Consider the following 14,610-nt stretch of genomic DNA (forward strand, 5'->3'; position numbering starts at 1 on the left):
TTCTTTCTTTCTTTCTTTCTTTCTTTCTTTCTTTCTTTCTTCCTTCCTTCCTTCCTTCCTTCCTTCCTTCCTTCCTTCCTTCCTTCCTTCCTCTCTTCCTTTCTCCATTCTCTCCTTCCTTCCTCTCTTCCTTTCTCCATTCTCTCCTTCCTTCCTTCCTTCCTTCCTCTCTTCCTTTCTCCATTCTCTCCTTCCTTCTTCCCTCCCCCTCCTTCCTTCCTTCCTTCCTTCCTTCCTTCCTTCCTTCCTTCCTTCCTTTCTTTCCTTCCTTCCTCTCTTCCTTTCTCCATTCTCTCCTTCCTTCCTTCTTTCCTCTCTTCCTTTCTCCATTCTCTCCTTCCTTCCTTCCTTCCTTCCTTCCTTCCTTCCTTCCTTCCTTCCTTCCTTCCTTCCTTCCTTCCTCTCTCCCTTTTTGTCCATTCTCTCCTTCCTTCCTTCATCTTTCTCTCCCTCCCTCCCTCCCTCCCACCTTTCTTGTTTCCTTGTTTTCTTTCTTTTCCTTCCTTCCTTCCTTCCTTCCTTCCTTCCTTCCTTCCTTCCTTCCTTCCTTCCTGTATACCATCTGATTACCTATATACTGTACCATTCGTGACAAATAGCTATCCAATCCTTTCTTGAGAATCTCCAGCAATAAGTGATCTGATCAGGTCATTTATTTATCTGATTAGGTCTCTTTGGCAGTGACGTGGTGGCATCTCGTCACCTTCACGCTGACAAATGTTCCCAGGTTGGGTTTCTCCCATAGTCCTGTATCTGTCAGGAAGGACATGAGATCAGAACAGAACAGAATAACCGAATTGGAAGGGACCTCGGAGGTCTTCTAGTCCAACCCCTACTCAAGCAGGAGACCTTATTCCATTCCAGACAAACGGTTGTCCAACCTCTTCTTAAGAACCTCCAGTGATGGAGCTGCCACCACTTCTGGAGGCAACTTCTGTTCCACTGATTGATCGTTGAAGTCCACCTATCTTTAAGTTGCCAAGTGAGAGAGCTGGAGAGAAATAGCACCGTTGACATCCACAGGTGATCTGTGCTCCACCACATAGGTGAGTCCTGGTGTCCCTCCACATCCAAGGAGCCTGGATAGCTCAGCAGACCAATGCATTGTAATTTAACTCCAGCTGGCTGCAATTAAAGTAAGTTCGAATCCCGCCAGGCTCAAGGTCGACTCAGCCTTCCATCCTTTCTAAGGTGGGTAAATTGAGGACCCGGTTTGTGGGGGCAATAAGCTGACTTTGTATAAATATACAAAAGGATGAAGGCTATTGCTTAACGCATTGTAAGCCGCCCTGAGTCTCCGGAGAAGGGCGGCATATAAATCAAATTAAAAAAACAACAACACATGTTCTCAGCAATCCATGCCATAGCATGTGCAGCCACGAGAGGGCGCCCTTGGCCTTCACTTAAGGACCGGGAAAGGCTGTTCTGACTGAAGCGGCCAGCCAGCATCCTTCAAATTTCTCCCTGGTTGCCTCTGTCTGCTAAAGGCTAAATTTAACTCCCGGTTGGTTAGTTGACTGGGTCAACCGATGGCTTTTGGGTGGTAGTTAACCCTTTCGCTGACCCAGTTAAGCGTATTAAGAGAGTGAGAGAGAGAGAGAGAGAGGGAGGGAGGGAGGGAGAGAAAGATGAAGGAAAGAAGGAAGGAAGGAGAGAATGGAGAAAAAGGAAGAGAGGAAGGTAGGAAGGAAGGAAGGAAGAAAGAAATGAAAGGAAGAAAGAAAACAAGGAGACAAGAAAGGTAGGAGGGGGAGGGAAGAAGGAAGGAAGGAATGGAGAGAAAAGGAAAGAAGGAAGGAAGGAGAGAACGGAGAAAGGAAGAGAGGAAGGAAGGAAAGAAAGAAAGAAAGAAAGAAAGAAAGAAAGAGAAAGAAAGGTAGGAGGGGGAGGGAAGAAGGAAGGAAGGAATGGAGAGAAAGATGAAGGAAAGAAGGAAGGAGAGAACGGAGAAAGGAAGAGAGGAAGGAAGGAAAGAAAGAAAGAAAGAAAGAAAGAAAGAAAGAAAGAAAGAAGGAAAGAAAGAAAGAAAGAGAAAGAAAGGTAGGAGGGGGAGGGAAGAAGGAAGGAAGGAATGGAGAGAAAGATGAAGGAAAGAAGGAAGGAGCGAATGGAGAAAGGAAGAGAGGAAGGAAGGAAGGAAAGAAAGAAAGAGAGAAAACAAGGAAACAAGAAAGGTAGGAGTGGGAGGGAAGAAGGAAGGAAGAAATGGAGAGAGAGATGAAGGAAAGAAGGCAGGAGAGAATGGAGAAAGGAAGAGAGGAAGGAAGGAAGGGAAGAAAGAAAGAAAGAAGGAAGGAAGGAAGGAAGGAAGGAAGGAAGGAAGGAAGGAAAGAAAGAAAGAAAGAAAGAGTCCACAACTCAAGAAAAGTTTCCACTCAATCATCACAGATGTTTTGCAGGGAAGAATAAATTGATATGCAGAATAAATTAATATGCCATCTGGTTATGCAGTAGAAGTAATCCTCCACTTATGACCACTATACAGCCCGAATTTCTGTTGCTAAGTGAGACATTTATCAAGTTGAGTCTTGCCCCATTTTACGACTTTTCTTGCCAGGTTTGTTAAGTGAATTGTTGCAGTTGTTAAATTAGCAACACGGTTGTTAAGTGAATCTGGTTTCCCCATTGACTTTGCCAGTCAGAAGGTTGGATTCCCTTCCTTCCTGAGCCTTTGCTTTCCTGACTTCATCTTGGCAGATTCGGGCTATTTGCTGACAGTCTGCCTTAGTTATGTGTCCTTCTTCCCAAAGGTGCTTTTTTTTTTCAAGAGGCAACTGGACTTCCTGCTTTTTTCTTTGAAGACGTTTCGCTTCTCATCCAAGAAGCTTCTTCAGCTCTGACTGGATGATGGAGGGGAAGGGAAGGATTGATACTCCTGTGTTGTCTGTCTGAGCTCCGAGCTTGGCGATTTGCTTGCAAACGTTTCGTCCCCATTGGAGGAGACGTCTTCAGTGCGCTTTGGATTGTGTTTGTCTGGGGCCTTTTAAATGCCTTTCTGAATCCTGGTTTGATTTCGGCTTGTGGGATTGTGTGGCTGTAGTTGCCGAGTCCTATAGCCCATGGTTTGAAGTACCGTCTGTGTGATGTAAAATGCAGGTGTTGTTTGTTTGGGTGTCTTCTGATGATGTCATGGTCTGGTTTCCGGTTGATTTGGTCAGTGTAATTATGAGCTGGGGTAGCCATAACAACAAGCCAGCCAATGGGAACTGTTTGGTGACTGAGAGCCATGTCAGACAGTTGGGAGCCTGGGCGTGGCTTAGCTTGACTGATCTGTATATATACAGTATATATAAGCTAACTTCTATGATTATATTGCTTCCGTGCTTCTGGATTCCGAGTTCTGGTTCTGGCTTTTGCTGCATGGGTATTGTATACATGCATCATGCTTTGTATTACTGTATATAAAAGAAGTTTCTTTTATACATGAATCAGGGGTGAAATTTACTTACCTTCCCTACCAGTTCGGAAGTGCACGCGCCACTTATGCACATCATGTGCACAGAGGGAATAAAGCAGGTTACTTACTGGTTGGAACCAGGAAGTAACGACGACTGGGCGGGTGGGCGGAGCCTCGTGTTGCCGTTGCTACCGGTTCTCCGAATCACCTGCCGCCATCGCTACCAGTTCAGCCGAACCGGTCTGAACCGGTAGCATTTCACCCCTGACATGAATCCGGCTGAATTCTTTACTTGTGTTCTGGTTGAATTGCTGCAAACTCTTAACAGATTTGATCGGCTGTGTGTGATGTGGTCCGATTTCTTGTGATCCCAACCACAGGTGGGATCCACATAATTTACCTACCGGTTCGCTCAGCACGGAAAATGTGAGCGCATGAGCGTGCACTTGCTTCGCTCGCTCGCGCCACCACCGCACATGCACCTGGCCTTCCGCGCGTGCCTTCCGCACATGTGCCCAGCCTCAAAAAAGATACCTAAATAGGACAGCATAGAGCCAGAGCGGGTGGGCCGGCCCATTCTGCAATTTTCGCTACCGTTTCGCCCAAATCGGTCCGAACCGGCTGAATACCACCTCTGGTTATAACTTTGCTTGCAGCATGGCTGTTCGTTGGTCCTGTTGGAAGAAAATATCTCTGTGGTTCAGTTCCAAGCTGGGAGGAAGAGACTGGAAACATGGAGGCCGATTGGAAAGATGGCTTAATGATAGACAGAGCCACCAGGGTTTGTGGTTCTGGCGCAGGTGTCCAAAATGGAGTTGGGAGTGGGGTTTTTTTTTTTTTATACCTTCTCTTGGGCTTTGCACTTGAGCTTCCTGTTCCTGTGCAAGAACATGTCCTTCAATATTCTATTGGCTGTTGTCAGATTCCTATAGGGATCATGTCGGGGTTATGTAGAGTGGTGTGGTTCAGAGGTGAGTTTCAGCAGGTTCTGACCAGTTCTGGAGAACCGGTAGCGGAAATTTTGAGTAGTTCGGAGAACCGGCAAATGCCACCTCTGGCTGGCCCCAGAGTGGGGTGGGAATGGGGATTTTGCAGTAAACTTTCCCTGGAGTGGGGTGGGAATGGAGACTTTACAGTATCCTTCCCCTGCTACGCCCACCAAGCCACACCCACAGAACCGGTAGTAAAAATGTTTGAAACCCATCACGGGTGCGGTGGCCTCACAGTCAGGAAGCTGTGAGTTCGATCCTAGGTAGAGGCAGATATTTCTTTCTCTGGGCACAATGACAAGTGTTGGGCTGCAACCGGTTAACAACTGAACGTGGCTAAGGTGTTTGCGTGCGGCACTAAAATTGAAGGTTTTTAAAGCTCAGCTGCTTACCTTCTAAGTCAGCCCCGGTAAGTAGAACAGCTGAGCCACGGAAATCAGCTGTAACCCGCGATTCAGATAAATTAGAAACAAGGAAATAAAGGACGGGGTAGGCTGGGGGCAGGCGGGTAGGGCTAGCTGATCGTCGGAACTACCGGTTCGCCCCGAACTGGTCTGAACTGGCTGAATCCGGCCTCTGAGAATGAGAATATATCCGCTGAACAAAACTCCACCTTGGCGACAGGAAGGGCATCTGGCCATTAAAACACTCAGCTCCATTCTGTTGCCCAGACTCCACAATCCGCAAGGGATTATGGGGTCGTTAATTGATGATGATGATGATTATGATGATGTAGGGGTTATGTAGGGGTCATAGCTGGCTCTATAGGCAAAAGAGGAAATGCAAATCTTAGGTGTTTGTCTGACCTGATCTGGTTCAACTTCTGGCTTTTTTTTTTTTTATCTTGAGTTCCCAAGTTTGAAGTCTGGATTGCACTGGGATGGTACGATGAAGGGGGCTTCTGTTCTGAATGGATGTTGGGCAATTCCTATTGTGGCTTACTGGCTTTCGTCCCGTGTTGGATCTTGGGGGAGGGGCTGCTTCTAATCCTACCCTTCTGCCCAGCGGTGAAATCCAATTTTTTTTAACTACCGGTTCTGTGGGCGTGGCTTGGTGGGCGTGGTGTGGCTTGGTGGGCGTGGCAGGGGAAGGATACTGCAAAATCCCCATTCCCACCCCTCTCCTGGGGGAAGGATACTGCAAAATCTCCATTCCCAATTTCCACTCCTGGGGGAAGGATATTGCAAAATCTCCATTCCCAATTTCCACTCTGGGGCCAGCCAAAGGTGGTATTTGCCAGTTCTCCAAATTACTCCGAATTTAATTTAATTTAATTGAATTTATCATATTTCTATGCCGCCCAACTCCCTAGGGACTCTGGGCGGCTTACAACAGAAATAATACAAACAGTGAACATAATTTTTTTTTAAAAAAAAAACATTATAAAAGCATTTTAAAAACATTAAAAACACATGCACACCATCCATGGCCGGATCTCGCAAGATTCAACAGCGAGATCAACGGCCCCAGGCCTGCCGGAAAAGCCAGATCTTCACCGCTTTTCGGAAGGCCAGTAGGGTGGGGGCGGTCCGGACCTCAGGAGGTAACTGGTTCCAGAAAGGTGGGGCCACCACAGAGAAGGCTCTCCCCCGTGGGCCCGCCAGCCGGCATTGTTTAGCTGACGGGACCCGGAGGAGACCAACTCTGTGGGATCTTACCGGTCGCTGGGAGCTATGCGGTAGAAGACAGTCTCGAAGATTTCCGCTACCGGTTCTCCAAACTGCTCAAAATTTCCACTACCGGTTCTCCAGAACCTGCTGGATTTCACCCCTGCTTCTTGCCTTTGTTCAGACTTTGCTGCAGGGAGTTTCAAAATATCCTCTTCTTGGATGAATTACCAAATCTGCATTTCTAAAAAGGAGGCCTCCTCAGTTTCTGCTTGGGGGCAAGGGAGACGGGGGCTGTTTTTAAGAGCCTGTTTCTCCATTTCTCCTTTAGGGAAATATAATATCTTGCCTTTTTAATATTCCTCAAAATATTTCATTCTTCTAGGAGGGGTGGGGGGGCTTCCCACAGTCCAATCAAATATTGGAAGACTGCTATCTGGTCCCCCTTAGTCCTTCTTTTCATTAAACTAGAGCTACCCAATTCCTGCAACCGTTCTTCATATGTTTTAGCCTCCAGCCCCCTCATCATATTTGTTGCTCTTCGCTGCACCTTTTCTAGAGTCTCCACATCTTTTTTTTAAATATTGTGGCGATCACAACTGGATGCAGTATTCCAGGTGTGGCCTTATTAAGGCTTTTCCTTGTGATTCTGCTGCTGGCTTGGAAGGACCAGAGACATCTTGGCCGAAGGATGCTGTGGTCCGTTGCCAGGGCAACCCGGAACTTAGAACCCCAGCATTTCTGGACAGTCTGGTGTCACTGCAAAAGCATTTTCCATCTTGCTTGGGAGGCTGGGCTGAGAGGAGGCAGCCGTTAGCATGTGGCCAGCTGTGGGGACAAAGAGGTGATGGGGCCTTCTTGAAGATCTGGGCCAGGAGCTGTGGGGCGAGAGATGGAGCACTTTGTGGAGAGTAAGGTGCCACGATGGTGATGGGGCAATAGGAATTGCGGTGGGGGAAAAAAAGAGGCCACGCAGGTCTTAAGGGGTCAGCCTTGCAGGTTGTTTCATTCAGACTCAACCCTGGAGTTGTGGGGGTGGCCGAGAGGGACCTTCCTGGTATCTCAGCCAACTTCTAGCCTGTATATGTGCAGGAATCAGTCTTTCTCAACCTTGGTTACTTGAAAATGGGTGGACTTTAATTCCCAGAATTGAAGCATCCATACACCCATCTCCCTACATCTACATCTGTCTGTCTGTCTTTCTGTCTATCATCTCTCTCTCTAGATGATATATCTATATCTATATCTATATCTGTCTATCTATCTATCTATCTATCTATCTATCTATCATCTCTCTCCATATATCCATCCATCCATCATCTCTCCATTCATCCCACTATCATCTCTCTCTCTCCATCCATCCATCCATCCATCATCTCTCTCCATCCATCCATCTATCATCTCTCTCTCCATCCATCCATCCATTCACTATCATCTCTCTCTCATCCATCTATCCATCCCTCATCCATCATCCATCCATCATCCATCCATCCATCATCTCTCTCCATCCATCCATCCATCCATCCATCCATCCATCCATCCATCATCTCTCTTTATCCATCCATCCATCCATCCATCCATCCATCCATCCATCCATCCATCCATCCATCCATCATCTCTCTCTCCATCCACCCATCCATTCACTATCATCTCTTTCTCATCCATCCATCCATCCATCATCTCTCCATTCATCCATCCATCCATCCATCCATCCATCCATCACCCATCCATCCATCCAACCATCCATCCATCATCTCTCTCCATCCATCCATCATCCATCACCCATCCATCCATCACCCATCCATCCATCCATCATCTCTCTCCATCCATCCATCCATCCATCATCTCTCCATCCATCCACCCATCCATCCACCCATCCATCATCCATCCATCCATCATCTCTCCATCCATCCATCCATCCATCCATCCATCCATCCATCCTCTATGTGTCTATCTTTCTACCTAACATCTCTATCTCCAACTTTTATTGTTTTTTGTAAATGTGGTTTTTCGACTTTGACTGTTTTTCTACAATAGCCCAACCCAACCCAACCCAACCCAACCCGAAGAGCCCATTAACTCTGTCCCACCACCAGGTAACCAACCAACCCAGGAGCGCTCCCTTCCCATCCTCCCCAACGAAGCCAAGCTGGGTGAAGGGCTGACCCTCCCCGAGCGTAGCACAGACCCCTCCCCCTTCGGGCTGTCATGCACCCCTTTAATTGCGGGCGGGCGGGGGAGGGGGAGGTAGGCGCCCCAGCCGGGACTTTGGAGGGGGGGCGTCCTTCCTCCCTCCCACCCCGGTGGGGCAGCTGAGCGGGAGGAGGCGACCGGAGCGAAGGGGGGGGTTGCAGGGGTCCAGCCCCCGAAGTAGCGGCCTCTTCCCGGGTGGAGTGAGGCCGAGGGTCGTGGGAAGGGGGTCTCGGGCACCTCCCGGGCATCTGCCTGGCTCGGGCGGCGGTGCCAAGGAGCATCCTTAGCCGGGCGCGTACACGCGTGTCCGTGTCCGTGTGTGTCCGCCCACGGTAGGTGTGTACGTGCCCGCGCCTCTTGCCTGCCTGGGGGTGGGTCCTCCCCGCTGCTCCTCCTCCTCCTCCTCCTCCCCCCCCCGGTACAATTTCTTGCTCCAAAACGACGATGGAAGCGGCTGGGATGCTGCTGAGGAGGAGGAGGAGGAGGAGGAGGATGAAGGCCAGAGCAGGTCGGTGGGGGGGGGTCCTCCCTGCCCCTCCCAGCACAGCCCCCCGCCGCACTTCTCTTCCCCCCTCCCCTTCCCCCGTTGCCGGCTGTCGTCGCCCCCTCCCCCGCTGGGGGGGGGAAACCCCTGCTCCCCCTCCTATCTCCCCTTCCTGAGCCGGGGAGCCCCCCACCCTTTTTCAAGACCCACCCCCCACCCACCCCCCTCTTCTTGCGGCATCAACTCCACACCTCCCCTCCCCGCCTCGTCTCTCTGCCCCTCCCCACCTCCCTTTTAGCAAACACCTGGTCCTGATGACGTCATGGCCCAGGAGGTGGGGAGGGGAGGGAAAAAAACAGCCGGGGGGGGGGAAAGACATCCGACATCCCCCCCCCTCTCTGTTTGTCATGTATTTATAGCCATGCCTCCCGCCAATCCGGACTCTCAAGAAGGGGCCAGGTTGCCCAATGCAGAATTTGAACGGGGGGGGGGGTCTTTAGGGGTGCTCCAAATCTAAGCAGACCATAAAATGACCTGCCCCCCCTCCCACACGCCCCTTGCCCATCTATCTTGGTTAGTTCTCTTTGAGGTTAAACCTGGATAGGAGAATTTCAGCCTGTCTGTGTGTATGTGTGTGTGTGTGTGGGGGGCATTGGGGAGGGTCCCCAAATGGTCACCTTCAGAAACTGGTTTTGGGGTGTGAAGGGGACCTGTGGCTCCGCTAGGGAAGTATCAGGTGTGGTGGTAGTGGCAATTTTGGGGGAAAGGATTTCCATCCCCCCCATTTTAAAATAAAAAGGACCCTCAAGTCGTTCTGAGGAGATCAGTGAGGGGGGGGTTTTCTGCAAATCGCCCCAACCCCCCATTCTACCCTATTCCTGGGCTCTGTGACTTCTGCCCCCCTGTTTCTTCCAAGGGGACCTGACCTCCAGCTTGTAGCTTTCTGAGGTTGCACCCCAAAAGAGATTTTTGGTGGTGTCCCATCTGGATGGACACGAGGGCTGCACCCTCGTCGGAGGCTTTGAAGGAAAGGCTGGAGAGCCCTTTGTCCAGAATGGGGTGCAAGGTCTCCTGGTCAATCGGGGGGGTTGGTCTAGAAGACCTCTAAGGTCCCTTCCAGGCCTAAGATTCCGTGACTTCTATTTTATATGGGTCTATTGGGAGGACTGTTTGTCTGGGATGGTATATATATATATAGGGTCTCCTGAGGCCTTGGGCATGGGGTTGGACTAGAAGACCTCTAAGGTCCCTGCCAGCCCTGTCACTCTATGGTCTTTGTCTTCTGGGACCTCAATCTGAGCCCGGAAGAACAAAAGGGTCCATTTAAATACAGGTAGTCCTCGATTTACGACTTCTATTGAGCCCAAAATTTATGTGGCTAAGTGAGAAATTTGTTAAAGTGAGTTTTGCTCCATTTTACGACCTTTCTTGCCACAGTTGTTAAGTGAACCCTAACCCACCCACACCTTCCTTCCTTCCTTCCTTCCTTCCTTCCTTCCTTCCTTCCTTCCTTCCTTCCTTCTTTCCTTCCTTCCCCTCCCTCCCTCCCTTCCTCTTTTTTCTTCTTCCTTCCTTCTTCTTTTTTCCTTCCCCTCCCTCCCTTCCTCTTTTTTCTCTCCTTCCTTCATTCCTTTCTCTTTTTTCTTTCCCCTCCCTCCCTCCCTCCCTTCGTTCCTTCCTTCGTTCCTTCCTTTCCCTCTCTCCCTCTTTTTTTCTTCTTCCTTCCTTCCTCTTTTTTTCCTTCTGTCCTCCCTCCCTCTCTCCCTTCCTCGTTTTTCCTTCCCCTCCCTCCCTCCCTTCCTTTTTCCTTCTTCCTTCCTTCCTCTTTTTTCCTTCCCCTCCCTCCCTCCCTCTTTTTTTCTTCTTCTCTCCTCCCTCCCTCCCTCCCTTCGTTCCTTCCTTCGTTCCTTCCTTCCCCTCCCTCTTTTTTCTTCTTCCTTCCTCTTTTTTCCTTCTCTCCTCCCTCTTTCCCTCCCTCTTTTTTTCCTTCCCCTCCCTCCCTTCCCTTTTCCTTCTCCCTTCCTTTTTTTCTTCCTTCCTTCATTTCTTCCTCTTTTTTCCTCCCCCTCCCTCCCTCCCCGCTTTTTTTCTTCCTTCCTTCCTTCCTTCCTTCCTTCCTTCCTTCCTTCCTTCCTTCCTTCCTTCCTTCCTTCCTTCCTTCCTTCCTTCTCTCCTCCCTCCCTCCCTCCCTCCCTCCCTCTCTTTTTTCCTTCCCCTCCCTCAACAGTAGACCAAGTAGTTTTGGATGTAGCAGAGAGGATGACACAGCTGAGGAACCATTACTGGTCCATACATGTCCAGCTCCTTCTTCTCCTTGAATCTAATTGGGAGGAAGGGTCTTCTGTTGTTTGTCTTTGATTGGCAGTTCCAGCCTTCAGTCATGTCCGCATTGTTTTGGGCAGGTATGTAGAGGTAGCCCATTCCGTTCTGGAAAGGTTTGGTCTACAGCAAGTTGGGCTACTACAAAAACGGTCCATGGCGCCTCAACTCCACGCTTGGTATTGTTGATGTTGAGTGTGATGTTTTATGTCAGGTGAAGTGGACTCCCCCAAGAAGGAAATGAACGAAGAGGAGGGAGACGAGGGGGATGAGGAGGAAGAGGAGGAGAAGGAAGAAGAGGAGGAGAAGGAGGAAGAGAAGCAGAAGGAAGAAGAGGAGCAGAAGGACAAGGAGGAAGAGGAGGAAGAGGCCAAAGAAGAACCTAAGAACTCTTCCAATGATGATGGGAAAAGCTCTGAAGATGATTTGAAGCACAGCCTCCAGGCTCAGGTGCTGCAGCTTATAGATGAGCTGGAGGAAACCCGGGAGATAGTCCTCAAACATGAAGAAGACGCGATGGAGTTGCAAGGTAAGATCTTACCAGGTCACAGAGGTGGACAATGATGGCTCTGGAGCCGCTTCCTTTCAGCTCTCGCTGGTTTGGGCTGCTCTTCTTGGTTGACAACAATGATGGTCCGTTGTCCTCTCAACAGCGTTGGGTGGCAACCTAGGTTGGCTGAGAGATGATGGTGAGCTGGAGTGAGGAGCATTCTTCTTCCTCCTCCTCCTCCTCTCCTCCCCCTCTTCTTCTTCTTCTTCCTCTTCCTCCCCTCCCCCCCTCCCGCTCCTCCTCCTCTTCCTCCTCCCCCTCCGCTCTTCTTCTTCGCCTCCCCTCCCCCTCCTCCTCTTCTTCTCCTCCTCCTCCTCTTCTTCCTCGTCTCCTCCTCTTCTTCCTCGTCTCCTCCTCTTCCTCCTCCCCTCCCCTCCTCCTCCTCCTCCTCCTCTTCCTCTCCCTCCTCCCCCTTCCCCTCCCCTTTTCCTCCTCCTCCTTCATCTCCTCTCCTCCCCCTCCCCTCTTCCTTCCCTTCTTCTTCTCCTCCTCCCCTCCCCCTCCTGCTCCTCCTCCTCCTCCCCCTCACCTCTTCTTCGCCTCCCCTCCCCCTCCCCTCCTCCTCCTCTTTTTCCTCCTCCTCCCCCTTGTCCCCCTCCCCTCGTCCCCCTCCTCTTCTCCTCCTCCTCCTCATCTTCTTCCTCTTCTCCTCTTCCTCCTCCCCTCCCCTCCCCTCCTCCTCCTCCTCCTCCTCTTCCTCCTCCCCCTCCCCTTTTCCTTCTCCTCCTCCTCCTCCCCCTTCCTCTTCCTCCCCCTCCATCCCCTTCCTTCCCCTTCCTCTTTCCCCTTCCTCTTCCTCTTCTCTCCCCTTTCCCCCTCCTTCCCCGTTTTCCTCCTCCTCCTTCCCCTTCGATCCCCTCCCCTCCTCTAACCGGGACAACTGTACTCATTGCCTTTACTCCTTAAATGTTTTGCCTTCTTTTACAACTACCGCCCCCCTCCGGTCCTCTCCAGAAGAGTGTGCCTGGGGGGGGGACTTTGTTGTCCAAGATTCCCCACCTTGTTTCCTTTGACCCGAAGCCTCCCAGATGCCTCCTGCTGAAGTCCCACCTTCTCCTTGTTCTCCTCCTTCAGGCTCTCCCTGGCTGAGTTCGCACAACATGCCCTTCCCCAGGTGAGGTTCAGAAGCCGGCAGCTGCTTTTCTGCCACCTGTTCCGCTTGGCCCGTTTTGGAGTTTTGTGTGTCGCTTCAGTGTGTTGTTCAAACCCAGCCCTGTTGTCCGGCTGACTCTCTCGCCAAGCGTTGTGCAGACGCAACAACGAAGGCGAATGTTGTGTTTTAGCGGAAGAAGCCGAGCCTGTGAATGTCCCGCTTGGACGGATAAACTAGCCAAATCATGGTTTGGCTCAAAGTCTGGTGTCCTTCCTTCCCTTTGTGTCTCTGGGTCTCCCTGTCTCTTCTCTTGAACGTTTTGTGGCTGGGCTGCCAGCATATCACCAAGCCCAGCTTTGCAGGCAACAATCAATCAATCAATCAATCAATCCATCAACCCATCAACCCATCAATCCATCAACCCATCAACCCATCAACCCATCTACCCATCTACCCATCAACCCATCAACCCATCAACCCATCAACCCATCAACCCATCTACCCATCAACCCATCAACCCATCAACCCATCAATCAATCAACCCATCTACCCATCTACCCATCAATCAATCAACCCATCAACCCATCAACCCATCAACCCATCAACCCATCTACCCATCTACCCATCAATCAATCAACCCATCAACCCATCAACCCATCAACCCATCTACCCATCAACCCATCAACCCATCCAACCATCAACCCATCTACCCATCTACCCATCAACCCATCTACCCATCTACCCATCAACCCATCTACCCATCAACCCATCTACCCATCTACCCATCAACCCATCTACCCATCAACCCATCTACCCATCTACCCATCAACCCATCTACCCATCAACCCATCTACCCATCAACTCATCAACCCATCAACCCATCAACCATCTACCCATCAACCCATCTACCCATCAACCCATCTACCCATCAACCCATCAACCCATCTACCCATCAACCCATCAACCCATCTACCCATCTACCCATCAACCCATCTACCCATCAACCCATCTACCCATCAACCCATCAACCCATCTACCCATCAACCCATCTACCCATCAACCCATCAACCCATCTACCCATCTACCCATCAACCCATCTACCCATCAACCCATCAACCCATCTACCCATCAACCCATCAACCCATCTACCCATCTACCCATCAACCCATCTACCCATCAACCCATCAACCCATCTACCCATCAACCCATCTACCCATCTACCCATCTACCCATCTACCCATCTACCCATCTACCCATCAACCCATCTACCCATCAATCAGATTCAATCAATCACAATACAGTTAGAAGGGACTCCAAGGTCCACAAATCTTGAGTCTTGATTGACTGGTATTTTGAAACACGTTTTACAAGCAGTCCTCGGCTTGCAAGGCTTCGCTTAGTGACCGTCGGGAGTTACAAAAGAACTGGAAAAAACTAACTTAGGACCATTTTTCACACTTATGACCATTGCAGCCACGGTTCACTTGATTTACATTCGGGTTGCTTGATCGTTAAAGAGAAAATTGGAGGACTTGATACAGGTAGTCCTCGACTTCCGACCGCAATGGAGACCCCCAGATTTCTGTGGCTAAGTGAGACAGTGCAGCGAATTTTGCTCCGTTTTGTGACTTCTCTCCCCGGTTCTTAAATGAATCCACTGCAGGGGTTAAGTTAAGGGACACGGTGGTTAAGAGAACCCCGGATTCCCCGTTGAGTTTGCTCGTCAGAAGGACGCAAAGGGGGATCACATGACCCCCCCCAGGATGCTGCGACCGTCATAAACCTGAGTTGGTTGCCAATGTTCCGAATGTTGATCACGTGACCGCAGGGGATGCTGCAACGGTCGTAAGTGTGAAAAACTGGTCATCGATGTAAGAAACGGCCCTAAGTCACATTTTCCGGGGCCGTTGTAACTTTGAACGGTCACTAAATGGAACTGTTCTAAGTCGAGGAGCAGCTGTAAGCAGCTAGGATCTCA

General features: G+C 50.2%; 2 protein-coding genes across 2 annotated transcripts in view; both read left to right on the top strand.

The window, feature by feature from the left end:
* Positions 1–8,684: 8,684 nt before the first annotated feature.
* The window catches only part of CCDC136 (coiled-coil domain containing 136), a 40,932-nt gene continuing 35,006 nt past the window's right edge, over positions 8,685–14,610 (top strand). Inside the window, exons 1-2 of the mRNA XM_070947918.1 lie at positions 8,685–8,694; positions 11,204–11,518. Of these exons, the coding sequence (XP_070804019.1) occupies positions 11,230–11,518 (289 nt within the window). The 5' untranslated portion in view covers positions 8,685–8,694; positions 11,204–11,229. The remainder of the gene's footprint in view (positions 8,695–11,203; positions 11,519–14,610) is intronic.
* Positions 11,553–13,937, top strand: LOC139319548 (uncharacterized). The gene is made up of 2 exons (XM_070947444.1): positions 11,553–11,622; positions 12,970–13,937. The coding sequence occupies exons 1-2, from the start codon at positions 11,553–11,555 to the stop codon at positions 13,935–13,937; spliced, it is 1,038 nt and encodes a 345-aa protein (XP_070803545.1).

This window comes from Pituophis catenifer, unplaced genomic scaffold (assembly GCF_029215685.1).
Source record: "Pituophis catenifer annectens isolate HBS135680 unplaced genomic scaffold, rPitCat1.0.hap2 SCAF_7, whole genome shotgun sequence".
Classification (NCBI taxonomy): domain Eukaryota; kingdom Metazoa; phylum Chordata; class Lepidosauria; order Squamata; family Colubridae; genus Pituophis; species Pituophis catenifer.

Coding starts and splice junctions, on each gene's coding strand:
- LOC139319548 (XM_070947444.1), top strand. CDS start 11,553: ATGGCTCTGGAGCCGCTTCCTTTCAGCTCTCGCTGGTTTGGGCTGCTC. Junction 11,623..12,969: donor CTTGGTTGACAACAATGATG/GTCCGTTGTCCT, acceptor CTGGGCTGCCAG/CATATCACCAAGCCCAGCTT.